This window comes from Mytilus californianus, unplaced genomic scaffold, assembly GCF_021869535.1.
Source record: "Mytilus californianus isolate M0D057914Y unplaced genomic scaffold, xbMytCali1.0.p SCAF_3, whole genome shotgun sequence".
NCBI lineage: Eukaryota > Metazoa > Mollusca > Bivalvia > Mytilida > Mytilidae > Mytilus > Mytilus californianus.
In genome coordinates, this window is record NW_026262679.1 from 95,914,711 (window position 1) to 95,940,868 (window position 26,158).

General features: G+C 32.1%; 2 protein-coding genes across 3 annotated transcripts in view; one reads left to right on the plus strand and one right to left on the minus strand.

Moving 5' to 3' along the window:
* The window catches only part of LOC127735503 (1-phosphatidylinositol 4,5-bisphosphate phosphodiesterase epsilon-1-like), a 152,937-nt gene that overhangs the window by 113,687 nt on the left and 13,092 nt on the right, over positions 1–26,158 (minus strand). The window lies entirely within an intron of this gene.
* Positions 23,887–26,156, plus strand: LOC127735505 (vitelline membrane outer layer protein 1-like). Its single transcript, XM_052245689.1, has 3 exons — positions 23,887–24,121; positions 25,169–25,375; positions 25,901–26,156. The coding sequence occupies exons 1-3, from the start codon at positions 23,939–23,941 to the stop codon at positions 26,141–26,143; spliced, it is 633 nt and encodes a 210-aa protein (XP_052101649.1). The 5' UTR covers positions 23,887–23,938; the 3' UTR covers positions 26,144–26,156.

Here is a 26,158-nt window from a genome sequence, read left to right on the forward strand (position 1 = left end):
AAAATTAAATGCATAAGATCATAACGAGTATAAATATATAAAAAGCCATCGGGAAAACGTGGTAAGAATTGTCTGATACAATTTAAGATAAATAGTGGAACAAATTAAGCTAATAAGTTTTTTGTTCTTTATATACTATAAGAGTATACAGTAGCTTATCGATGTTTAAAATCCGTAAATCAATTAATAATATATACAAACCTAAAGAAAAAAAACAGAGAATCGAATAAATTCCAAAAAGACTTGGTTAACCTTTTCGTTTTTCATTTTTTTAATAGAGTGTCCTTCGACTTCTGATTTTTATGCTTCTTATTTATACCAAAAAGAAACATTATTCAAAAGCAAACAGTTTCATTTTCCTGTTACCGTATAGCCCTTCAATGTACAGATTCCCATAATGTTTAACCGGACACTGGCTTATTTAAATAAATCCAATGTGTTGTGTATAGGCGGTCATATTATAATAAACACACTTTGGCTAAAATGAATATACAATTTCGATCTTCGAACGAGAGGTTGAAATAAAAATGAGAAATTAAATCCAATCGAAAAAATCGTTTTGATTTCTTGACAACAATTGCTTCATTAACATTTATTTTGTCTCATTGGCAATAATGCCACCTCTCCTTATACGCATGAAATATCATATAAGTACATATGGTATACATAAGATTTACATAGAAAAAAAAAATTCTCCTTCAGGAATATTTAATTTGAAATCAGTATTAAACTATAATGTGAAATTCCTGCTATAACGTTTTTAAAGTTATTTTGTTTCAAGCATTTCCATTTGATCATAACGTACTAAAGTTAACTACCTATAGGAAAAGCATATATTTTCCATTATATATATTTCTTATTGCACAATGCTGAACTCTTTCATCAATTCCCAAACGCAAGTTGTCAAGAGCATCCGCGAGACAAATATCCCATTAGACTATTTATCATCTTATAAATTTTCTTGTTTATGCTTGTGACAAAAACTATTCCCTGTCCATTTCGCACTTGTCTAGATAATTGATTTTGCCTGCTTTAATGGATAACTATGGCTTGGTCATTATCTTTCAGACCTATGACTGTTTACATCAAATAATGCATTCATCAAAACTTCTCTAGCAATCATATGCGACTTGTTTGTGCAAGAGAAGAAAAGAAAAAAATCCCAATAATGATATTCTTACTTTGTAACAAAGTTTTGCATTTGTTCTGGCGGGTTCGTCTTGGATGCTACTTTGATTAATTCATTGGCCAAATGATCAAGCTAATTATTGCGACAGCTCATTTATCGATACCATCATAACTTTCAACACGACATCGCTCCGTATTAGAGTAATAGAAGTGACAACTAATACTATCTGTTTGGTATAATCCAATTTTATTCTATTAAGCAAACCTAACAGATGATTCCCGTTGGACATCGCTAAACAATTATCTGATGCACCGAATGATACCGAGGGCGATTTTATTTTATTTTGATTACTAATAGATGAGGGGCCTGATGGGGGGGGGGGGGGGGGGGGGTCTCATCACGATTCACGAGTTGATTTTTTTGTCAATCACGATTCACAGAAAATAAATTTCCATGATCACGGATCACGAAAATATAAAAAAAAAATAAATCTGTAGAAAAACGGATCACGATAGCGAAAATGCGCCAATCACGAAGAACGAAAGTAACCCATCAGGCCCCTCATAGATAATACACGTGTTGAACGTGTAAAATAAATGGTCAACAATCATTTTTATGAGATTCTGAATATTTTGAAACATAAAAGACTGTACAAAAACTGCATATATGGTGATAATGTTAGTTTCATTTTGAAAGCCTCCTTGTGAATTTGAGATCAAGAACAGTATTAAAAAGCGCGATTCTTATGCTTTGGTTTATCATGTGAGTGTAGTAATTTTGTGTCATGAAGTCCAATATCATTTTTTCTGTTTAATTTGTACAGTGAATCTATACAGATGTTACATATTAAAATTTCAGGTGAATACCAATGCATATATATGAAGAGCAACCAATCAAATTGAGAATGGAAACGGGGAATGTGTCAAAGAGAAAACAACCCGACCAAAGAGCAGAAAACAGCTTAAGGCCACCAATGGGTCTTCAACACAGCGAGAAAATATGATGTCTTTTTTCAAACTTCTAACTGCAAATTGTAGTACCAAATATAGAAACCGATACCAATTACCTAAACGTATGATAAAGATTTTAGATGATACGAGACGTGTCCCTGAAATAACCTTGATATGTGACCTCGAGACCAAAAATTTAGGAAGCCAAATATATAAAACTTTGAAAAGCATCAAGAGAGAACATTGTCTTATTAGAAAAGTAAAAATAGACTAATGTCAATTTTGTTTAGTATAAACACATATACATTATATCTTATTAATGAAGTCAGTGTTAAAGGACTAACAGTTCACAGGTCCCGGCCTCATTTCAATAGAGTAGGATACAAATTTTAGTATGCACGACACGTGTTTCCGGAGAAACTATCTTCCGGTTCTATCAAACCATTTCCGACAGAGAAAAAAAACCGAATATCTCACGGGCTAAGTTTTAACAGTCGTTTGGTAGTCAGAGTACTTCATTAATTCCAGGCAAAGAGTCAATATCTACAAATGGGGCATAAAAGAGTGTGCTTAACATTACATACAGTAAAACAAACATTAAAGATCATGCAAAACATTGCCCAAATTTTGTCAGTATTGTTGTAAGGCCTTCCAAGAAAATTTGGGGTTTGCTTTTAAAAGTATCTTTAAGTCATAACTCACATAACATCACATAGCTTTATGCTGATGATACGTAGTTTCAAATTGTTTACTCAAGATTTTACAAAGAAATTTTTGTCAAGCTATTTATACAGGAGCTTTCACGCCAAATGAAAAAGAAACTAGCATTATTTTAACTTCACTGTCTTCTCACTGATATATTCAAAGTTTGATGACTCCTCTATTGCACTTAGCTTGAATTAAAGATATCGTATATGCTTCATTGCTTGACTTACATCTAAAAATGACAATGAGGGTCGAATGAGAGTCAAACTACACTTCAATAGAGACCATTTAAATTTTTCTCATTGTGAACTTTCTATTGGTGTGCAGCAACATTCCAACAGCGCCTGCATGCTATGGTATGCATTAAAGCCAGTTGATATGATATTCCCGTGTTTGCGCTTACTATCATGATTTTCTTGATAGGGGTTGCAGCTTACATGCAGCTTTTGAACCAAAGGTTCTTTATAGTAAACCTGAAGTCATCCCTTCGATTTTTTTACGGACGCCGTCAAAACTTGTTTGGCCGTTTTGGAAAATCTATCGTACAGATGACCGATGAAGATGCTCCAATTACAACTACATTTAAAATAGAAAGTTATTTCCAACAGAACCGACGGGTGCTACTAGTTGAGCACGAACATCCCCACCCCCACACACACACATTGGAGTATATGTGTTCATTACTACGTTAGGAGGTTACTTATGTCTTTCGCGCGTTTTTCGTGCAGAAAAGCCGTTACTGGTGCTATTTGTGCAAAGAAATAAACCTGCATAGGGCTCTCAATGAGTACCACTATACTATTCTTTTCTTAATACTTTTTGTCGTTACTGGTTGTTGTTCCATTGATGCACACCCCATATATCCATTTATTCAATTAATATTGAAGGGCAATAAGTACATTCACTTGTCCATTGATTTGACCAATAAATCTAGTCTTCGTTTTAATTAAAAGTTTTTGTTTCATGTTTGTATTAATAAAATGATAAAACTTTGATTTATATACGTAACATTTCTTTGATCTGTCATCGAAACTATTAGGCTTTCGAATACGTGGTTTTTATTTCTAATATATTCTTATGGAAATTATAGTTATGATTATAATGAATTGGGGAGTAGCAATATTAGGTCATGATACATAGTATCTGATATCTTCTCTATTTTTTCAAATCAGACACGACATGACAAACGTTATACTAATGATGTCGAAATTGATGATTTGAGCTTATGGGTGCAACCCTAAGAATGTCACCGAGCGTAGCGAAGCGAAAAATTATATTTTCCCATTTTAGGGGGACGCAAACCGGCTGTAAACCACTTGGAATTCGCCCCTGTATATGCTCTTCGTGTCTTTAATATGAACAAAGTAGTAACTTACATTAAACACCATATATACATTAGACACACAACAATAATTCTCAAGATAAATGACTTAGCTTGCGGTCTTCAACAATGAGCAGAACCTATACAGCGTAGCATTCTGCAAGCTATAAAAACCCAACATGACAAATGTAAAACAATTCAAACAAGAAAACCATCAGCCCGATTTATGTACAGGACAATAAACAAAAACAAATATAATATACAACAACAAACGGCAACCACTGAAATACTGGCTCCTGATTAGGGACAGATAAATACAAAATGTGACGGGCTAAGACAATTAAAAAGGACAAATCTATAATTGGTAATATTAGATACGGCCTTATCATTTGTCACCCTTTTCAGTCTATTCTAAGAACAGGTGCTGCTAAAGCTATTGCACTGAGGGCCTTGAATATGACGGTCTCGTTTGTTTTGGAGTTCACACGATTCCCTCACGTCCCCCCCCCCCCCCCCCTTAATTTGTATTTTCGTAATGGATTGATTAGATTTGACCATCGATGAACGACTGTTTCTTCCACTTTATTCAGCAATGTTTTAGTCCACATGTCCTAGCTGCCACAAACCTTCAAAACTGTAATGTATTTCTCAAGTTTGGAAGCCATATATATCTATAATTGTACGAAATCCTGAATGGCATCCCATTTAATTTATACCCGAGGATGATATTGTAATAACTATACTACTTCTTTCAGTGCCTGGAAACACTACTTCCTGTTTAAGCAAATTGCCTGGCAGCTTGTAATCATGTAATAGCCTCACTGTCGTAAAATTCGCTGCGTTAAGAATTGATGACTTTGTTATTTCCTTGACTTAATACTGATAGTATTACCTTGATGGGGTTCCTGATTAGTACAAGTTTTTTTTATGAAAAAAGGAGATTTAGTGACGACCAATCATACATTTTGAGGAACTGAAATCTATATATTAAGTAGTTATACCTGGAATGCTTTTGTTGTCAGTTATTGAATGATATATTTTTTAGTATCTCATTCCAAAGATAAAGAGTTCATATCACAATCGGTTAATGGTTGGTGACCTTCTTACTTCTGTGTCAAAGATACAAAAAAAAAATCCCATATTAACTTCTACATGAAAACTTTCTTTCGTGTTTATAGAAACTTGGTTCACTGCTACGGAGTATAGAAAATAATTGCCATGCAAACTGTTATGGATTCCATTTTTATGATTCGCTTTCAAATTGTAACATGCAGAACTTGACGGATACTATACGTGGATCAGACACTCTATTTATTATACCTTCCGGAATACACGGGGTCATTGCTTTTCAGTAGGTATACAATACCTGCTAACCTTTTGGAGCTACAATGTGAGACCTACTAGTATAAAAGTCCCAGGTGGGATATCCATCTTTTCTGTTACACCCCAAATAAATCTACACAAAGAATCATCCAACTATTAAATAGAGCCAAAATTTATTATACATTGTGATTTTCGAGTTTTTTGGATAGTTTTGACATATTTGTTCTCAACACTTGCTAACGTGATTTGAATCATATTGTCAGTGATGAATGAATATGAGAAGATTTGTCGACGCATCTTATATCATTCTGTTTGGAGTTGATGCTGTTCCTTAATTTGTCTTAGACTTGTGAAATTTCAAATAACTCGTCACTCGACCTTTTTATTGTGATAATACTTTTAAAAAAGTGAAATTAATTTCGTACAACACCTTAGCAGTCACTTCCACATAAACCTATGTGTAAGATATTTAAATTGAAGAAATGATCTCAAATAGAAAGTATTATGACACACACACACACGGAGGGAGAGTGAGCATTGGTCTTAATATCTACACAAATGAGAAGAAAATTAGAGATCACATTCCAAAACAATAACTGTAGCATCCAATGGTTTAGACTTTACTTTTAGGTATCTTTCTTTATATCGTTTGGCATTCATAACTTCGGCTTTCAACTTTCGTAATGAATATTTATTCATTAAACTACGTGTTAAGCTTTGATTTGTTTAACTCATGTATGCATTCTTTTAATTTTCAAAACACAAAACACAAAAATGTTTTCATTTAAATTTACTTACATTTACTACCAGTTATCGATTATCTGAAAGTGAGTTGTCATGACAATAAAAAAGATGACACAACAGTACAATTTGAGAGTTTCCTGTCAAAATCACAAGCAAATAGACAGCTGAATACCAAAATTAGCATGACGCGTTTTCATATAAAAGTAATTAAATCTGTTCTTTCTCCCATTATGTCGCCATTGCTATTTACACATTACGTGAATTATTTTTCAAAGTACTTGCAAAACGACCATTATCATGTCAAGGCTTTCAATGAAAGGAAAATCAGCAACATGGATGTGTTGTCGACAAGAAATTAAATCACTATCTTATAAGGAAGAGTACAAATAGCCAATCATTACACATCTAAAGAGCTGATAGAAGATCTGAATGCTTTATCCCTGAAATTTACTATAAAGTTTTTGTTTTAACAAATGTATTAACCTGTTAAGTATAATACGGGAATGTTCATTCAGAAGCTTCGCACATTTTATTTGGATTTCACAGCCGGAATGCTGATACTGAATTATAGCATTCTAAGTGATGTTCTATTGTAACCTTTAACCCGGAAATTATTCTAGTATCTAACATGAATAAAAATGCATTTGAAAATACCTACATTTTGTTAGAATAATAATAATAAAAAAAACGACAACTATGATAAAAGTAACAAAACTGAATTGTTCTTATTTGGCCGAGGTTACCGTAGTCATTTAAGTACCTGACAGAAATAATGGAGAGAAAAAAACTAATAATATAAATAAACTAATAATAATAAAAATTGATAATAATAATGATAGTTATAATAATAATTGAATAATGATGATGATAAAAAAAAAATTACAGTAATAATGACAATAAGATAAAATTTAGAACAAAAACAATTTAATAGAAATAATAATAAAATTAAAAAACGAAAAAAAGCAATAAAGATAATGGTGATGATGATAAAAATGTTAATTACAAGCACAACAACAAAATAATTATAGTAATTATTGTTATTATCATAATAACAGAGACATAAAAAACCCATGATAAAACACATTGCAATGGTATTACACGTCTCTAGTCACCAGTTTTATCTTTTCTGTCTTTTCTGTTCGTTTGTTTGTCTTTTTTAGTTTTTTTCTTCTGCTATGCAAATGTGTGACTCCTTCCTTTGTTTTCTATAACTAAAGCTATCATTTATGTGTTTGCTGTCATTATACATTTGTATTGTATATGTAAGGAGAGGACTTAATATAAGTTTTAATAACTTGTGTCCAATCCTTTTGCTTGATTATTGCAATAACTTGTGTCCAATCCTTTTGCTTGATTATTGCAATAATTTGTGTCCAATCCTTTTGCTTGATTATTGCAATGACTTGTGTCCAATCCTTTTGCTTGATTATTGCAATAACTTGTGTCAAATCCTTTTGCTTGATTATTGCAGTAAAGTATTATCAAATTAAACACCTCTAATAAAATTGACACCAAAGTTCAATATAAATACATTTAATAAAACTCATGTCAGTGATAAGGAACTCATTGAGTCAATGCTTGTGCTAGTATCATTCGCCAAGCAGTTAGTGCTCTATATAAAATAACAGAGTCAAATACAGTGAAAACCGGCTTGAGTATATTAAGAGCTAAATTAGATACAATAAATGTAAATTTATTTTAAGTAACTCATGATCTTTTAGTTTGTCAGCAATAATTGACTTATCGATCTTATTACATTCAACAATTTACGAATACATATATATTGTGAATGAAATCAAAAACGCAATTATTAAAAGCTCAATGACATATTGATATTTTGCATTTAATTGTATTACATAATTTTATGGCAATCTTTGGCCATTTTGACGTGAATCAAAAGTTGTGCTATCAAAATAATTTAAGCTCGTTCAAACCCTCACGTGGTTTTACAAATGTCGCGAGCAACAGGGTAATGCTGCGTTCACACGTAATTCGAATTCGATGCGCATTAACTCATTCGAATTAGTTTAATTCGCATTCGAAACGTTTAACGTCCAAACGTAAATTCTAATTCGAATTGCAATGCGCGTTTAATTCGCTTTACTGTCCTAACGACGTTAACTTTTAATTCGTATTAACAAAAACGCATTTCTAATGCGAATTGGATAATGCGATTTAGCCAATTCGAATCAATTCGAATTAAAAAAAGAAGAGTGTGTTAACGCGATTAGCGAATTCGATTCGCATTCGATTCGAATTCAATTCGAATTAAATGTACGTGTGAACGAGGCATAAGATGTTGCAAAGAAATTTTACATAAATCTCATTTGTTATTCAAAAACAGGTCTTCAATCTAGAAATAGCTTAGTACGCATAAAAATATAGTCACCTGGACTTCTCCAATCATACAGAAAAACTAACTATTGGGAGAAGTAGGCCTTTCTTCTTTTCTTTTCTTATGTATGCAGTGTCAAATATGTCATACATGATGGCAGGAAATGATGGCATAAAAGGCGAAATGACTACTACAAAAAGAGCTGTCTGTATAAAAAAAGCAGCAAAACAGGCGGCAATTTCACAAATCTGAAGAAGATACAAATATGGAAACAAACTGAAAATCTGAAAGTAGTCCACATGAGTAGTTAAATTTTCCCAAGTGGATTCCCCAGGGAAAAGAAAACGGAACAAGTTTTATCTGTTTTAGTTCTGAAGGAATACACGAGGGGAACCCATAAATAAGACAGTAATCAATGAAACGATGAGAATAAAACAAATTTATAGAAATAAATAAAAAGTTTTCAACAACAGACACGTTTCTAAACTTAACATTAACTTAAGCTAACAATTGTCCACATTAAATCTTTTTTTAAATGGCCGTAAATGACCAAAAAAATATTGAACAAGATATGCACACAGCCTGTGAAAATGCTTAAATACTTAAAATTTGTATATATTTTGTTTGTGTGTTTTTACAGTAAGGTAAAATATGGTGTTAAAATGTGGAAACATTTAAAAAAATTGAGGGGGCAATTTGTGTTTGTTTTTACAATTTGATCCTATGTAATAAAATTTTGTACAGAACTGTAATTCGTTTTACCGGAACGTTTAACGTCTTAATGCCTGAAAGTATATATATATATATATATATTTAGAGCTTGCAAACAATGAGGTCAAAAATGACACTTCATAGTTATACATTTTATTCTTATAAACAATTGTTCTGGGACTTTATTATGGCTGGCCGTTTGATCTGAACTTTGCGTCAGTTGACCATATTATTTTTGTTAAAAACAATTACTTTTGGTCTGTAACGTCAAAAAGAAGCGAAAGATATCAAAGAGAGAATCGAAACCCATTAGTCATAAGACGAGAGACCGAAAAAACTCATGCCAAAAAAAAAACGACGAAAAGACAAACAACAGTTTACAAAACACTACATAAAAGCTAAAAACGGAGGAACATGAATCGTATAAATCAACCGGAGTGATCTCAGATGCTCCGGAGGGTAAGTAGATCCAGCTCCACACGTAGCACCCGTTATACTGCACTTGGTAGGTACAAATGCGGTGTTTAAAAGAGGCGGAAGATACCTAGGGGACAATCAAAACTCCCAAAGTCGATAGAAACTTACAATACCATGGTAAAAACAGAAAGACGAATAAAAGATAAAAAATCTAAGTTTCATTCGGTGATGTCTCAATCGAGGAAAAGAGGATGGGAGCATGGCTACGACAATACGGAACATATACGTGGTCATTTTTGACACGATCAACCAACTCATAATATCGCACATAAAACTTTCCAAAAGTTGACTTCAACTTTACCACTGGGAACCACTGGCTCAATAGCATCCTTGTTAGCAGCAATCCTCTTTTAAAGAAATCATGATAGGAAAAGCAAGCTCGGGAATATAGTATCAACTGGGAGATATATAATACTTCATATGCAGGGGCTGCTGGAATGTTGCTACATACAAATGGAAAGTTCACAATTGGAAAAGGAATAGATGAGTTAAACATATTCATCAAATAATGAATTATTTAGTGAGAGAACACCATCTATATAGCGGGACGTGAATTTTTATGATTTTCTAGCTTCTGTTCATTCTTCATGAGAAGCTCCTATATAAAGTCTGCTTCATATCGTCGAAATAAAGGAACAAGTCTGCAAGAAGATGAGCACAGTTGGTTCCCATACATGTCAAATGTTTCTTAACTTGGTTCAAATATAAAATGATTTGAGAAATAAAATAGTTTAAAGAAAATAGTTTAATTTATACAACAGATGCAAAATTTGAGCACTCTTTTCTGACAGCTAATTCATATTTACAATTTATAAATTTTATGATATTAAAAATATGTGTATATATTCTAGTACATGTAGCTCAATGACACTTTGAAAAATCCTAAATGTGTTTATGCTGTCCTTTCATAAATCAAATATCTTTATCAGATTCTTTATACTGAGATAGCAATGCATTTATATTTAAATAAAGTTTGTTTATGATTCCCTGTATTCTATTTCTAAGCGAATAAAGTAAAGGCATTGTGGGTAAAGGTAAAACGATCTGACATAATATTTAAATAATATGATTATACAGTAGATGTTCAATGATTTCAAATCCTCAGAATTATAACAATGTAATGAAAGGAGACATTTAAGAAAATTGGTAAATAATATTCTCGCATACAGCCAAATATTAATGGATCTTCTCCAGTATAAACAAAAAATCTTAATATACACGAAAAAGAAAATATATATTTCATTCAGTGGTGTTCGTTATTGTAGGTCAATTCTTTTTGTGCTTTAGCATAAATCAGGCCGTTGGATATCTCTTTTGACATGTTTCAGATTTTGTCATGCCGGAGCATTAATACATGTAGTTTACTAAGCGGTATGCCGGGGCTTAAATACATGTAGTTTACTAAGCGGTATGCCGGGGCCTTTAATACATGTAGTTTACAAGCGGTATGCCGGGACTTTAATACATGTAGTTTACTAAGCGGTATGCCGGGGCTTTAATACATGTAGTTTACTACATGTAAGCGGTATTGGTATTGCTTTTTGTCTCATGGGCATCCATACCACATCTCCTTACTTTTATATTTCAGTATTTGGTAATAATGAACTCTGGGGGCCTTTGAAGATCGAGTAGATACTGATAATAGAAGGCCTAATTAAAAAAAATTAAAACAATGAATGAACTAAACTTTAAAATTGCATGTTTCTGTGTGTTTCCTTGACCAAAATCAAAATACGAGTTATAAAATTTTACAATCAATTCCTTTATTTTCAGGAAAAAAGTGCAGATAATTTTTATTCGCGTGTTAATTTAAAAGAAATCGAAATCGTACCAGAAACGTTTTTGCCAAAAATCGTTAAAAATTTGTCACCTCAATCGATATGCAGGTTTTTTCTAGTTTTTTTTTTCTTCGTTATTTCGATCAACCCTCCAAGTCGGCGTTCCTTTCTTCTCCAATAGTATACGACAGATTAAGCGGCATCTGGTTTCAGTCGACTGTGTGGCAAACATGCGTAGTCTTAGGGTATGAGGATATTGTTATGAAAATGCATTAAAAACCGGACAAACTCAATCCTGTTGAGAAATTAAAAAAAATAAACATAACAAAATGACGTTAAAAGCATCTAAAAACAGCGGGTTTCATATTTTAAAATGTAGAGTATGCCTACATGTATATCGTAGTACACGGATTTATCCAGATTCCCTGTTTCAGTAATGTTATGATAGAAAACCAAAGGATAATGCAAAAAAATATATAATACAAAGCAATCAAGATTACCTCAGAGACCTACGACATTCGAGTTCATCTAGTTACCAATCTCATACACATGTCTCTAGTTAAATTTTACATGCTCAACATGTTATAAAAATTTCTTTATAAATCTTTACGTCGACAAATGAAATATAAAAAAAGTCTGTTTCTATGGAAACGTTATTAAATATAAGATTATTCATCCTTAATTGAAACAACTATAACTGAATATATGGCTTATTTAAGATAAAGTTTCGTAATTATTAAGCGCTAGGGAAAGTATAGCAAAATATTTAATATTTGTAACGGATTATTGAGTTTTTTTTCGCCAAGGACAAAATGTAGAACATTTCGCAAGTCAATAATTGATGTCCTTTTATCTTTTAATTTATTTGTGTAACCAGACTGAGGATTTTCATAAAATAGGTTAATTCTGTTGATTTATGTTTCTAAGTTAATAACAAATTCTTTGGAACTGACATCTTAAATTTATTATAAATAGTCAGGAATTATTGACAAACAGTTATTTATTTTCAGTATTTGATATCCGCCTTTTCATTATGTCATTTTCAAGAAGGCAACAACGTAATTAAAATAACACAAACGAAGATTATAAACCATACTGTACGTGGTTTCATAAGACCAGAAATAACCTTCACAAACAGTAGCCAAACAAAACAATAAACCAAGAATACCGAATTCATTGAAAGAATAAAAAAACATGAACTAAATAAGCAACTGACATACGCAGGGAGTAGCAATCCACTACTCTCAAGCAGTTAAATCATTATTTATGAGAGGGGGTGAATCTAGTCTACACCTAGGAATAGTGTATGTCCCAGTCTACACATAGGTTAAATTCATGACGAAATACTATCGCTATAATCTGCGGTTATTTTGTCTATAAAAAAGAGTCTTGAATTTAATAACCAATATAGACAATATTTCAAGGGTTCATGTTAAGTATACTTAAAAAGTAGGTAAGATAAAATACTATTATTGATATTGAAACAGCAGAGTTTTAAAATTAATTCATCCTTGGTCCTCATGTATGTCATGGTATCTGAAGTTTTTTGCCTTTTTTTATTTTTATAGATTTTCATTGAATTCACTTATTGCATAAAACCCTGACTTCAAGCGTTGGCATCTCTGTAATTTTTTCGCTTTGGTCTTTTTTTTTAAATAGTTCCCTTTATTTATTCCATTTGTGGTAACCAAATATTACGTTGTTGCTTTACTTGTACGTAATATGATATATGAAAGAAAGAGGTTTTTCATGATTTCTGATAAAAAGATTCAATGAATTTTTTGTGGAACTTAAGTAACGAGCCGGTCAATTTCAAATTGCTTAATATTGTAATTCGGAGAGTTACTTAACTCGTCTATAGATGGAAAAAAGATGGTATATGTTCAAGGTGATCTTCTCTCGAAGTTCGATAAACTTTAAGACCGACTATTATTTTGCACAGAAAAAAAAACATTTTCAGGTCGGAGTTATTATTTTATGTGAAAATGGGTATTAAAATCTTTTCTGATAACAACTGTAGACTAGCCAAGGCCAGATAAAAAAAAGAAACCGTAAATAGAAAACTAAACCCGATAATGACTTATTTCATTATATCTATTTTCTAATTGCGTCACAAATGGTATTATGAGCTGATGTAAAAACATAATTATACTTGAAAAAAAAAAATTTTGTATTCAAGTCTGCAGAAATCCTTGATTTAGAAAGAACTCGTGCATTTAACAAATACAATGTCTGTATAAGCTTTAATAGACATCAAATTAAGACATGTTGGAAAACGACGTATAGTCGATCAATATATAGATAAATTATAAATGAGATTCACAGATTTGTCACCTGGTCGCTTTCGATATCTGCTTAATCTGTAACGAGGCTACCGTGTAATTTAGATGATATTGTTCGATAAAAACAAAGCTATTATAGACAGTAAGAAATTATCTGCACTAATGTTTCATGGAATACTAGAAGCAAATGTAAGCCTTCATTTAGAGGGTAGTCATGTTTGTATAGAGTTGTCCTTAATACAAATTTTCTAATACAGTTCCCATTTAAAGGGGCATTAGCTACGAGATATAAAACAAATCAAAATATGTTTTGTTTTTGTTCAATCATTTATGAAAGTGAAATAGTGAAATAATAATTCGCTTTTTAGCTGCCAGTTTAGTTCAATTTTGTCAAAATAATCTAAGAAACATCGCTAATGAATTATTCACTTGCAAGTATTTCGAATAAATTTAGCTTTTTATAAACAGCAAATTGCCGTATGAATGATATACCATGCTAAAACATCATCGCTGACTAATGGGCTGGTAATAACATAAGGAATAAAACACTCACCAGCAAAAGCATCTACCCAGTGATTGTACAAACTCATTCAAGATATTATGCTTATAATTTAGTGTGCCAGACACTTTTTCGTCTATATACGACTTACTGTAATACAGATGGTGCTCGAATTCTCTTTTTAAAGTTACATTCTCTATTAATATCATTTATTTGACGAATTCAAATATTCTGTATTTTGAGAAATATTATTAAACGTTATTACATTTTTCCACTGTCCTTCCAATTTTTATTTGTTGCAAGTCATTATGGACAAGAAATTGATTGTGGTGTATCTTACAATGGTCAAGACGGTAGCCAATTTCATGTAATACAAAATAATGATCAAGACGGTAACCAATTACATGTAATACAATATAATGATCAAGACGGTAACCAATTACATGTAATACAATATAATGATCAAGACGGTATCCAATTACATGTAATACAATATAATGATCAATACGGTATCCAATAACATGTAATACACTATAATGATCAAGACGGTAACCAATTACATGTAATGATCAAGACGGTAACCAATTCCATGTAATACAATGTAATGATCAAGACGGTAACCAATTCCATGTAATACAATATAATGATCAAGACGGTAGCCAATTACAAGTAATACAATAATGATCAAGACGGTAGTCAATTACATGTAATACAATATAATGATCAAGACGGTAACCAATTACATGTAATACAATATAATGATCAAGACTCCAATTACATGTAATACAATATAATGATCAAGACTCCAATTACAAGTAATACAATATAATGATCAAGACGGTAACCAATTACATGTAATACAATATAATGATCAAGACGGTAACCAATTACATGTAATACAATATAATGATCAAGACGGTAACCAATTACATGTAATACAATATAACCACAACAGTTATCTTCATGTGATCGTAAAGTTCATAGATAGACCATTAAAAAATTTAAGCTGAATATCGGTATTAGGCCTCGTCTTTATTAAAAAAATATTTTGCGTTGTCAAATTTTCAAAACCTATTATACAGTCAATCAAGAAGTAAAAAACACACAAATACACATCCATCTACTGAACAAATACACATCCATCTACTGAACAAATACACACCCATCTACTGAACAAACCATGCATGATACAGATTTTAATAAAAACACAATTATCCTAGTTCCATTTTTTCATCTAGCGGACTATACATCAGCATATAATGTAGTTTTAAAATTTGAACCAAATGACAATTTAGAACATACACGCGTTTTTAGTTCTGATTTTCAAAGACTTTCTGAATTATTTTTTTATCTCTCACTTCAAAAAAACCTATCTGCAGATGGACGCATAAGAAACATGATTTTCGCCAAACCGACGAAAACACAGATACAGTAATAAGGGTATTAAAATGTGTAAAATATAATGTTAGGTATATCTGCATTAATTTTCTAACAATTTCTGTACAATTAAGAAATATTTTTAGCCAGAGACATATATATGTAGGACTATGAACCGCGATGGTACTCCGAACCGCGATGGTCACACTTAAGTGCGATGGTGGCATTGTGACGCTAACTTGTTGATAGCTACGCCAAAGTGCGATGGTCTACACCAACTATTTTTGCAATGCTTTTCGTGTCGATGCAGAAGTCAATTTGTAAGTTATAGCAGTTTTTAAGGTTTTTAAGTTGATAAGGCTTATAAACTTTTAATATTACGGGAGGATTGGTGGATAGGGGAAGTTAACATTTTGTAGCGATTTGTTTTCGAAATCTACAAAAGTTTTTTTTACGTACGATGCAGCGTGACATTCTCTAACTATATACGGGTCCGCAGACAGTTTCTCTTCATTATAATATTTCGGTAAACGAGGAATTCATGAGGAAACACCGTAAAGATGAAATGATAATGCAAAATTATGTCCACATGTACAAAAATAAAAGAGGACGATCTCTCATTTAGTATATGCAACTGTAATTAAGGACAGACATAGGCTGAATAATGAATGTAAATTTATATACTAACTATCAAAAATATCTACTTCTCATAATAATTGCATGTCTGTAGATTTTAAACTAGTCATCATGCGTCAAATATATCATCGCACATCAGCGTAGGGACCATCGCACTTCGGCGTAGACCATCACATTTCAGCGTGACCATCGCACTTCAGCGTAACCATCGCACCTCCGAGTCCTACATATATGTCTCTGATTTAGCTAAACAAATTGACATTATAAATACTTAATGAATTTGAAAATAGTAGCAAAAGGATATCCGTGATCAATTTGTTCCTCGTTCATGGAAGAAAAACATGCCGGGTAGGTGTTAAAATTGGTTTTGAATTACGTAATTGTATTTTATATAACAACTGAATTGTTTCATTTTATTGTTGAAATCTTTTTTGACATTTTAAATTACTAAACGTTAAAAAGCTGTTCGAAACGGATCTTTGAATGTCGAATATTTTTTTCTCTCTGTAAAATATCTATTTTTCAAAAATAAAAAAAAAAATATTTGTCTGATGTATTTTCCTCTACGATTCTTGTTATTCATGCAATGGTTTACTTTTATAAATTGTTACTTGGATGGAGAGTTGTCTCATTGGCACTCATACCACATCTTCCTATATCTATAAACACAGCTCGGACGATTTTGAAGGAGAGTTGTCTCATTGGCACTCATACCACATCTTCCTATATCTATAAACACAGCTCGGACGATTTTGAGAAGTTATCAATTGCAAAAATTTCGTAAAAATCTGCTTAATCAATTATTTTGTTATCATGTACATGTAGGTTAAACATACAAATCTCTCAGCAAATCATAATCCGCGACAGACATTTTGAATGGCAGAGTGTTAAAGTATGTAGTTTTAATCGACAATCAAAATAAGTTTAGAGCTGGAAAAACTGTTGAAATAGTTAAATGGTTCATATAGCGCCATTGCTTGTATTACCTTTTCAAAACTGCTATAGTAGATATCATATATCTCCCTTGTGATTGACTCTTCATAATTGTCGTGATCTCTTTCAATATGGCACAGAACGTAAATATAAATTATTAAATATGCAATATGCGTGTAATTAAAAGCTTCAATATTGAATGTACTTTATACAACTGTATTAATCTGTATAAAGTGCTGTCGATGCTATTAGTTGAAATGTTTTTGCTGGATTAATAAACTCGATATTAAAAATATATATATACCGTATATGATATGATTTTCGTGCTTTTAACACATGTTTCTGGAATATCCTTCATGAGTCATATACTCGTGACTTAAAGTCTGTGAAATCCTTATTTTTAACGATTTGAATGTATTATAACCAAAAGGGTATACACAGACCAGCAAAACTAGCCAAGGCCATCTTTACCCGAGAGAGCTGCGTTTTAGTTCGTTTTCAGTTTAGAAAGACGGATAATTCAATTTATTTGTACACCAAAATGAAAATATGGTTATGACATTGACTTGATGTTCGTTGTGTACGCTTGTGAGGATATAAATCACATTAGATGATGTAATGAAGTGTGGATTTACCTTCATCAAGAACGCTCAAAGCTCAAAGCCGATGATTTATAAGAACCGAAACATAAGGGCTTCATGACCTATAAATTATAAGCCTGGTACCTTTAATAAGTTTTTTTATACAATCATTGGGTCGATGCCACTGCTGGTGGAGTTTCCTGTTCGGAAGTTTCACCAGCACACATGACATGAATTATCATTGATATTGTCATTTAATATAAATCAACTGTTTACAAAACTTAGAATTCTTTGAAAAACTAAGTATTTTGTTACCCCACCTAAGCTGTGTTTGGCAAAACCTTTCAGAATTTCTGGCTTTAATGCTCTTTAACGTCGTACATTTATTTGGCCTTTAAACTTTTTTTATTCTTTTGTAGACGAAACGCGCATCTGGCGTACAACATTGTTAGCCTGGTATCTTGGGTGAGTTTTTTTTTGGGTATCAAATCGACATCATTGCCATGCCATTTTTTCTGTATTACAATATTTACGGTACCAATTTTACTGCACCAGAGGCGCATTTCGACAATAAATGTATCTTCCGTGATGCTCAATGCCAAAATATTTAACCAAAACAAACTTTAAAGTGCTGATTAAACGAATAAGGACCAAAAGTATAGCCGAAGCCGTACAAGGAACCAGGGCCCGTATGCATAAAGCTTTGAATGAGGGAGGAGATACGTTTTAGATTATTTTTTTGTATTTAGATTGTCATTGTACTTTACCAAATATGAGAAAAAATTATGACCAGAAACTTATAATTTGATGCAAGTTCAGAACCATTGGTTGCTGGTTCAGAGCAATGTAGAACTATTGTGAAAAGTATATTGTAAATTATTCATTGACTTGAATATTCAACTATTTCTTAGTCGTTTCTAATCGAGATTGGTAACACGTATGTCAGCAGTAATTCTGAAATTTCTTGGAAACGAAATGTATCTTGACTGTAACGGAAAAGAGATAAACAGCCATTTCAAAGAACCAGAATTATTAACAAACAAGGGGACTAACTGGTTTTATTCATGATAGCAAAATGAATTTCGGGAAGAAACCATTGCGTTCTTTCTTTATATGATTGACAATTTCTTCGAAAGGCGGTGTTTGATAAAAAGGGTTCCCCTTATAATCAGTACATCAGTACATTACTTGAAGTCATCTTTTTATTGTTAGATAATTTGTTATTTTTTTATTTATGTCTGAACGATATCAACATTAAAACATGCATTTCAAAAGTAATCAATACGTTTTTATAGTCAATGTTTACCAGCACTCTCCGATTCTAAGAAAACTAACAATAATTTATAAAAAAATCCTATAAAAACAACGAATAATCATAAATACATAAAGAAAAGATAAAAACTAATGTTGGATATCAGATTGAAGCCGATAGCAGAAAAAATACAACAAAACAGCACAGAGAAATCATGACTCATTAGCCTTTTGACACTTCTTTGAGTGTTTAGGTGACTAGTGAGCTAATAAATAAACAGCTCAAAAATTAACTAAGGAAAAACGTTCGATATTAAACGATAATTATATTGTCTTAGGGATTAAATCCATTTCAAACGTCCCTATCGGTAAACTACAGACGTTAATTTTGAAAGCAATATCTTAAATATGAAAATAAAATACACGAAGAACATGTTCCTTACAGGATTAAACAATATCCTATAATCTATGCCTTTCCTCATCGGCTCATCTATGCACAAGGGCTCTTCGATGAGTAAGATATTTGCAGTCGCTATCCTATATCAAATATCAATTATAGGATATATCCTATATCAAATATCAATTATAGGATATATCCTATATCAAATATCAATTATAGGATAGCGACTGCCAATGACAGTAACACATCATCTGACCAACTAAACGAGCCCCTGTTATATCAAATATCAATAGAATAGCGACTGCTCGTGACAGTAAAACCTCATCTGACCCACTAAACGAGCCCCTGTTATATCAAATATCAAAAGAATAGCCAGTAAAACCTCACCTAACCCACTAAACGAGCCCCTGTCATATCAAATATCAATAGAATAGCGACTGCTCGTGACATTAAAACCTCATCTGACCCACTAAACGAGCCCCTGTTATATCAAATATCAATAAAATAGCGACTGCTTTTGACAGTAACACATCATCTGACCCACTAAACGAACCCCTGTTATATCAAATATTAATAAAATAGCGACTGCTAGTGACAGTAAAACCTTATATGACCCACTAAACGAGCCTCTGTGATCTATGTATATTCAAGCTCTAGACACATTTTTGATATGTAATTGTAATTACAAATTATAAAATTATCTGGTATACGCTATATTGTTTTTAAAAGTATGAAACATTGCCTATATAAACAGGGATATACAATCTTTGCTCAAAGCAATTTCCTATTTAAAAAAAACCCACAAAAACCTAATATTACCGGGAAATTACTTGAATAGAAATGTAAAGGTATAATGGTGTTTTATACAGACCGACTCTAACAGCAAAATGACAAAAATCTAGATTATTCGTGCAATCCAAGTTTATAAAAAAAAAATCCGTGGGAAACTCTACACGGGAAATAACAAAAAAGTAATCTTTTAGAACAACTCGGCAAATATATAGATATATATATATATATATCATATCATATGCAGACAGACTGAGCTAGCTTGCTGGTCAAAACAGGCAAACATAGCATACAGAAAAGTTGAGCATTGTTGGTTGTCAAAACAGGCATGCATAGCATACAGAAAAGTTGAGCATTGTTGGTTGTCAAAACAGGCATACATAGCATACAGAAAAGTTGAGCATTGTTGGTTGTCAAAACAGGCATACATAGCATACAGAAAAGTTGAGCATTGTTGGTTGTCAAAACAGGCATACATAGCATACAGAACAGTTGAGCATTGTTGGTTGTCAAAACAGGCATACATAGCATACAGAAAAGTTGAGCATTGTTGGTTGTCAAAACAGGCATGCATAGCATACAGAAAAGTTGAGCATTGTTGGTTGTCAAAACAGGCATACATAGCATACAGAACAGTTGAGAACAGTTTTGTTTGCAAAACAGGTTACATAGTATAAAGACTGAGCATATTGCTTTACAAAACTTATATAGTTTTTATGGACAGATTAAGCGTTGCATACAAAACTTGCTTGTGTCTTATGCCGACATACTGCAAATACTTGCATGTCAAATATATTAAAGTTCCTTGTCAAAATTCAAAATTGTATACCAACAAACTATATTAAAAGTTGTTTGTCTAATCATTTATAGTGTATCAAATGATTTTTTTAAGTTGCTTGTAACAATGGCATTTGATTCAAACTTGATTATTGTCAAGAATAAACTCTACATTTTAACGATACTGGTAACGAAAAATGATATTTATAATACAAGTCCTATGTACACATGTTATAGGCATTAGTTTTGTCTATGGACTCTTTTGCATGCAACTATCTAAATTAGTCTCGACTTTACTGCATATGTTTGTTTCATCTCAATTAAATGGTCTTCAAATATTTATTAAATTATAGTTCTATCTACTCATTATTTGATAGTGTCTCGTAACTTTTATTTCACGTCCTTTCTCTTGTATTAATATTTCTTCAATCGAACAGATTCTGGGTATATTTTCCTCTTTTAAATTATTAAAATCATACGCAGTTTTATATCGCACATTATAACATCTGTGCACCTTTATTTTTTCGCAATTGGTGCATAGTTCTGTTGCTAGATATGATTTGTCATTAACAAACACGTCGATTACGCATTGCAGTGAATTTTGGATTGCTTAATCAACATTTTTAATCATTAAAGATGGCGCAATTCAAAAACAAAACATCTTACCTTAAATCATTAGTCGAGTCTGTTAATGGAAGAAATTGCTGCGACACATGAAAATGATCACATACACAGCTTAAAGCATACCAATTAAAACGGCATCTTCGTGTTGGGATATATTATAACACACATCGGAAAGTCGATATTCCTACTGCTAAAACAAGCTGAAAAGCCGATCATTGTCAGTCTGGTAAAATCAATTGATTTGATAAAAGGTCACCGACAATCATTTTTTTAATCTAGTTGTTATATCTTTGATACATACATTTGATATATTGCATTGCATTGCTATAGAAATTCATATATCAGAACTGAAGCTACAGGTAGAACTAGTATTACATCGCTATATGCTTAGCATATACAATACCTGTTAATAGATGTGTTTTTAATTGGAACCGTTTTATTGTCAGTTCGCACAATCCATTTTGCAACATGTATATCAAATTATTTTAGTGTAGGAAAAATGGAAGGCAACATTTTATATATAAAAATCAATGGAGATCAAATGTCACTGTGTTAGGTAATAAGATGTCTATTAAAAAGTCTAGATATCTTTTTGCTGCCTCGTTGAGAAACCCAACATCTCCATGTATTTATATTCAGCACTAATGTATAGCACAGAATAAGATTTTAAGGATTTTGATTGATGTAAAATTGTTATAAGAACTTGCAAATATACATGTGGTAGGGTAACCTAGTTTTTTAAGTACTTTATCCGTCTCCTTTTATTCTCGATCACTGGAAACCGTGATTCAATAGTTTCCCTCGAGTTTTTGTTTACGTTGCAGGCTTTCTTTCGAATTGATTTGAGGTTTATTATCAATTTTGTGAAAGGAGCCATTGAAACACAGCGACAAAAATTCCTTGCATGGACTGAACTTCTTTAGATACAATTTTAGCAAATATGAAATTGCATTTCCAGTTGTACCATTAAGCGCCTCATATAATGACCAATTCCACAAATGTCGATAATACAAATTAGAATGTTTTCTTTTGATCATCAAATTAATTAAACATTTAACAAATCGATACAGGTATTTTACATTCACACAAAAAGAACAAATTAAAGCGCCTTCCTTTTATCTTCCGGTCTGAAATTTATTTCCAAAACAGTAAATGTTCTTTCGTTTCCAAATTTAGAAGGCAATAAATAGTATTTATTTGTGCATTACAAATGAATAACATAACCTATTCCGAATGGAGTTTCGTTTCACTTCAAATATTAATTATTGTAGTTTTGCACACTATTCCAAAATGAAAGATTGCAAATGACTCCCAAAGGAAATGAATTGACACACTTTAATGAGTGTCTGCATTCTCAACCTAAATTGAAAGCATGCATATTGTTCTTTTCATTCCATAACATTTATAAATGTAGAATTTAAGTTCAATGTAAGAAAAGTATTAACATTTTTTGCATGAGGCTTCTAAAATGACATGAATGCATGTGTTCTTTTCATTCCCATAAGATTTATAAATTTACAATATTCAGTCAATGTCAGATAAATATATATTAAAAATTTTGAATGAGGCTAAGAAACTGGGAAAGGGCAAGAATTACAAAGCCCATAAACAGTTTCGTGTCGAATATATTACAGGGGTGTTGCAGCTGTAGTATAATTTTAAATTATTGTTGATAACTGTCGCGCCATAAATTCAACCAACTTCATTTAAAAAATAAGATAGAAAAGGTAATCTTATGGCATAGAAGGACTTTTTTTCGTATGAAAATACCCTGATAAAAGCGGTGATGTTCTCATTCACGAACTTAAATATATTGTCCATACATACATATTATACAATAGACGTAGGGTTCCCTATTCATAGTCTTGTGTATTTTTTTTTTAATTTAGGTTCATTTATATGTTCGGAGTTTAGTGGCGTCAATTTCGCTGAAGTATTATACATTATTGTGTAGGAGCCAGCGGAAGCAGATGCGGAATGTTCTCGCTGTGTTGAAGACTTGTTGGTGTCCTTGGTACTTGGCAAATATACGCATGCGCTTGCAAACAGCAGAATTAACCAACAGAAATCCCAATATCGTGCATCCTTTTTGGTTTTAGTAAATTTAATATATAAAGAGATTAGTTTTTGATTGTAGGAGATTTGTGTTTGAATGGATTAGCAGAAATATTCAAAGATCAGCCATCAAATTAACACCCAATTCTCAAATAAAAGAAAATCATTACATGTTGTTGACTTCATAAGGTGTGACTTATCTTTATCTATCATCTTGCAATGTCAAAAGTTAAAATTTTAAGATAAGAATATGCTGTTACAATGTCCCTAAAGTATTTTGTTGCCGTAATATTATTGTATTTGAATGAAGGATTTCTTATAGACCATGACGCCCCACGAAAAGTTGTAAAAGTTCTAACAGCTGGAAATGGTGGACACTGGGGAGAGTGGCATCCTCCTAATTACTGTGCAGAAGGAGCGTACGCAGTCGGGTTTAATTTGAAGGTTCGTGAGCTTATTCATAAACAAACTGCGCATCAATACAAATTTTGAAGGATAACGACCTCAATTGCATAGAAAGTTCCATTTTGTATTTGTATTTTTAAATGTATCTACTCTCAGATAACTCTCTTAATATTTGCATTTTCGTAAATAATTTTCGTATATTATTCATTTGGTGTAACATGTATACTCTGGTTCTGTAAAAATACCGCAACTTTCTGTCAGTTATATAGAACGGTTGATATCGAATCGATTTTGAAGCGCGATTACAAGTAACACAAATCATGTGTCTTGCTCAAATATTGTATTTAGTTCGATTTTTGATGTATTTTTGTAATATTTGTAGTAAAAATTGACCTTTTTATGAACCCAATTATGAGACACTAACGATCGAAAATGATAAAAACGATTTTAAACAAAACCTTTAATTTCTGTTTAACAAATCATGCATTTTGATATTGGTTTCCTTCTGGCACCAGTATTCAAACTGCATACACATTAAAATCCTACACGTAGGCAACCATTTTCTAGACTACATTCTAGTCGCCAGTTAATAAAAACTTAAAACTAAATATGTTTTGTTATGCCAAAAAGTACTTTCATCTAACAGACATATTTTATTTTCTGTTTAACGTTTTCTAGAATCTCTCCAATCGAGATACTACATAAAATACATCCTTTTATTTCTTTTTTAAAAATACAAATAAAAAAACAAGACAAACCAAACAACAAAAAAATGCGAACGTTTAAAAACGATTTCAGAAAAGGTTGATTTCAATCAATTTTATTTTTCAAGGAGTGTTTTAAAAGTATTCTAACTAGAAAGGAAAGGTAAACAAAGTAAACGATGATAAATAAGCAATTATAACGATTAAACAAGAGGCTGTCACAGTGACAGCATACCGGATTTTCCTGCATGAAAAAGGTATTTGCAAATCTGGACTTTTTGTTTTCAAGTTATTGAGCGGACACTGTTTGACAGTCGCCCGCCCGTCCTTCGGAAATCCGATTAAAACCCAATTAAAATAAATGCAACAATAAACATTGCAGATAGAAAGTTACCAACAGGGCCTGGATGACACTGCTTTAAATGCAATATTAGTGAAGTGTGAAACACTGGATGGTTCCCACTATGCTGGATACGTTGAGTCAGGAGAAGGGCAGTGGGGAAGTTGGATTGGTGAAAAACAGTGCCAGAATGTTAATGAAAGTCGACTTTTCCTGTCTACCTTTTCACTCCAAGTGGAACCAAATCAAGTATATATATAATGTACTTCAGAACCATTTAGAAATGTATAAGCAATAAAATATAAGTTATTGGTGTAAAAGAACAATTGTTACTTTATCCTTTATTTTCACATTTTATTGTATTTATATTCAGTGAAAAAATCAAACAGGAAGAAAAACAAAATTTCACTAGTCTTCGCCTTTTGTAAGTATTTTAAAACTGCAAAAAGCAAGAAGAAATCAAAGAGCAACCAAAAACCAACATGTCAACAGAAAACAGACAACACCATGACCAAAAGAAAAGATAAACAGACAAAAAACACTCCACAAAACACTACGTAGTAAACTAAAGAATCCAACCAAAAGCTGGGGTGAGGAGATCCTGCTCCTTTTGTGGCATCCGTAATTATGGACTCGGCAAGTGAAAAACCGGTGTCAAGTCGCATTTTATTCTAAATTATGACAAAGAGGATGGGATTAAGTGATGACAAATTAAACTTGCTATTGATCATCTGTGAGATTTATGCTAATGAGCTAAATTATCTTGTATTTCAGCACGGACTTGATGACACTGCTGCAAACTGGGCTAGATTTAAATGTCGCCAGTTTGCACATGAAGTTGATTTTGACCTTGACATTCCCCCTGGACATGGGAAATTTGGGTCATATGGTGGTTGGAGCGAAAGCTGTCCTCTGAATTCAGCTATCTGTGGAATGCAGAGCCGTATAGAAGGGGCTCAAGCAGGGGGAGATGACACAGCTTTAAATGATGTTAAGTTTTTCTGTTGTTCTGAATAAAACATTAAATGGTTA

Bases quoted from the DNA above. Each gene is read 5' to 3' on its own strand.
- LOC127735505 (XM_052245689.1), top strand. From the start codon at position 23,939: ATGTCCCTAAAGTATTTTGTTGCCGTAATATTATTGTATTTGAATGAA. The intron at 24,122-25,168 runs GTTCGTGAGCTT...TAAACATTGCAG, and splicing joins CAGTCGGGTTTAATTTGAAG to ATAGAAAGTTACCAACAGGG. The intron at 25,376-25,900 runs GTATATATATAA...CTTGTATTTCAG, and splicing joins TCCAAGTGGAACCAAATCAA to CACGGACTTGATGACACTGC.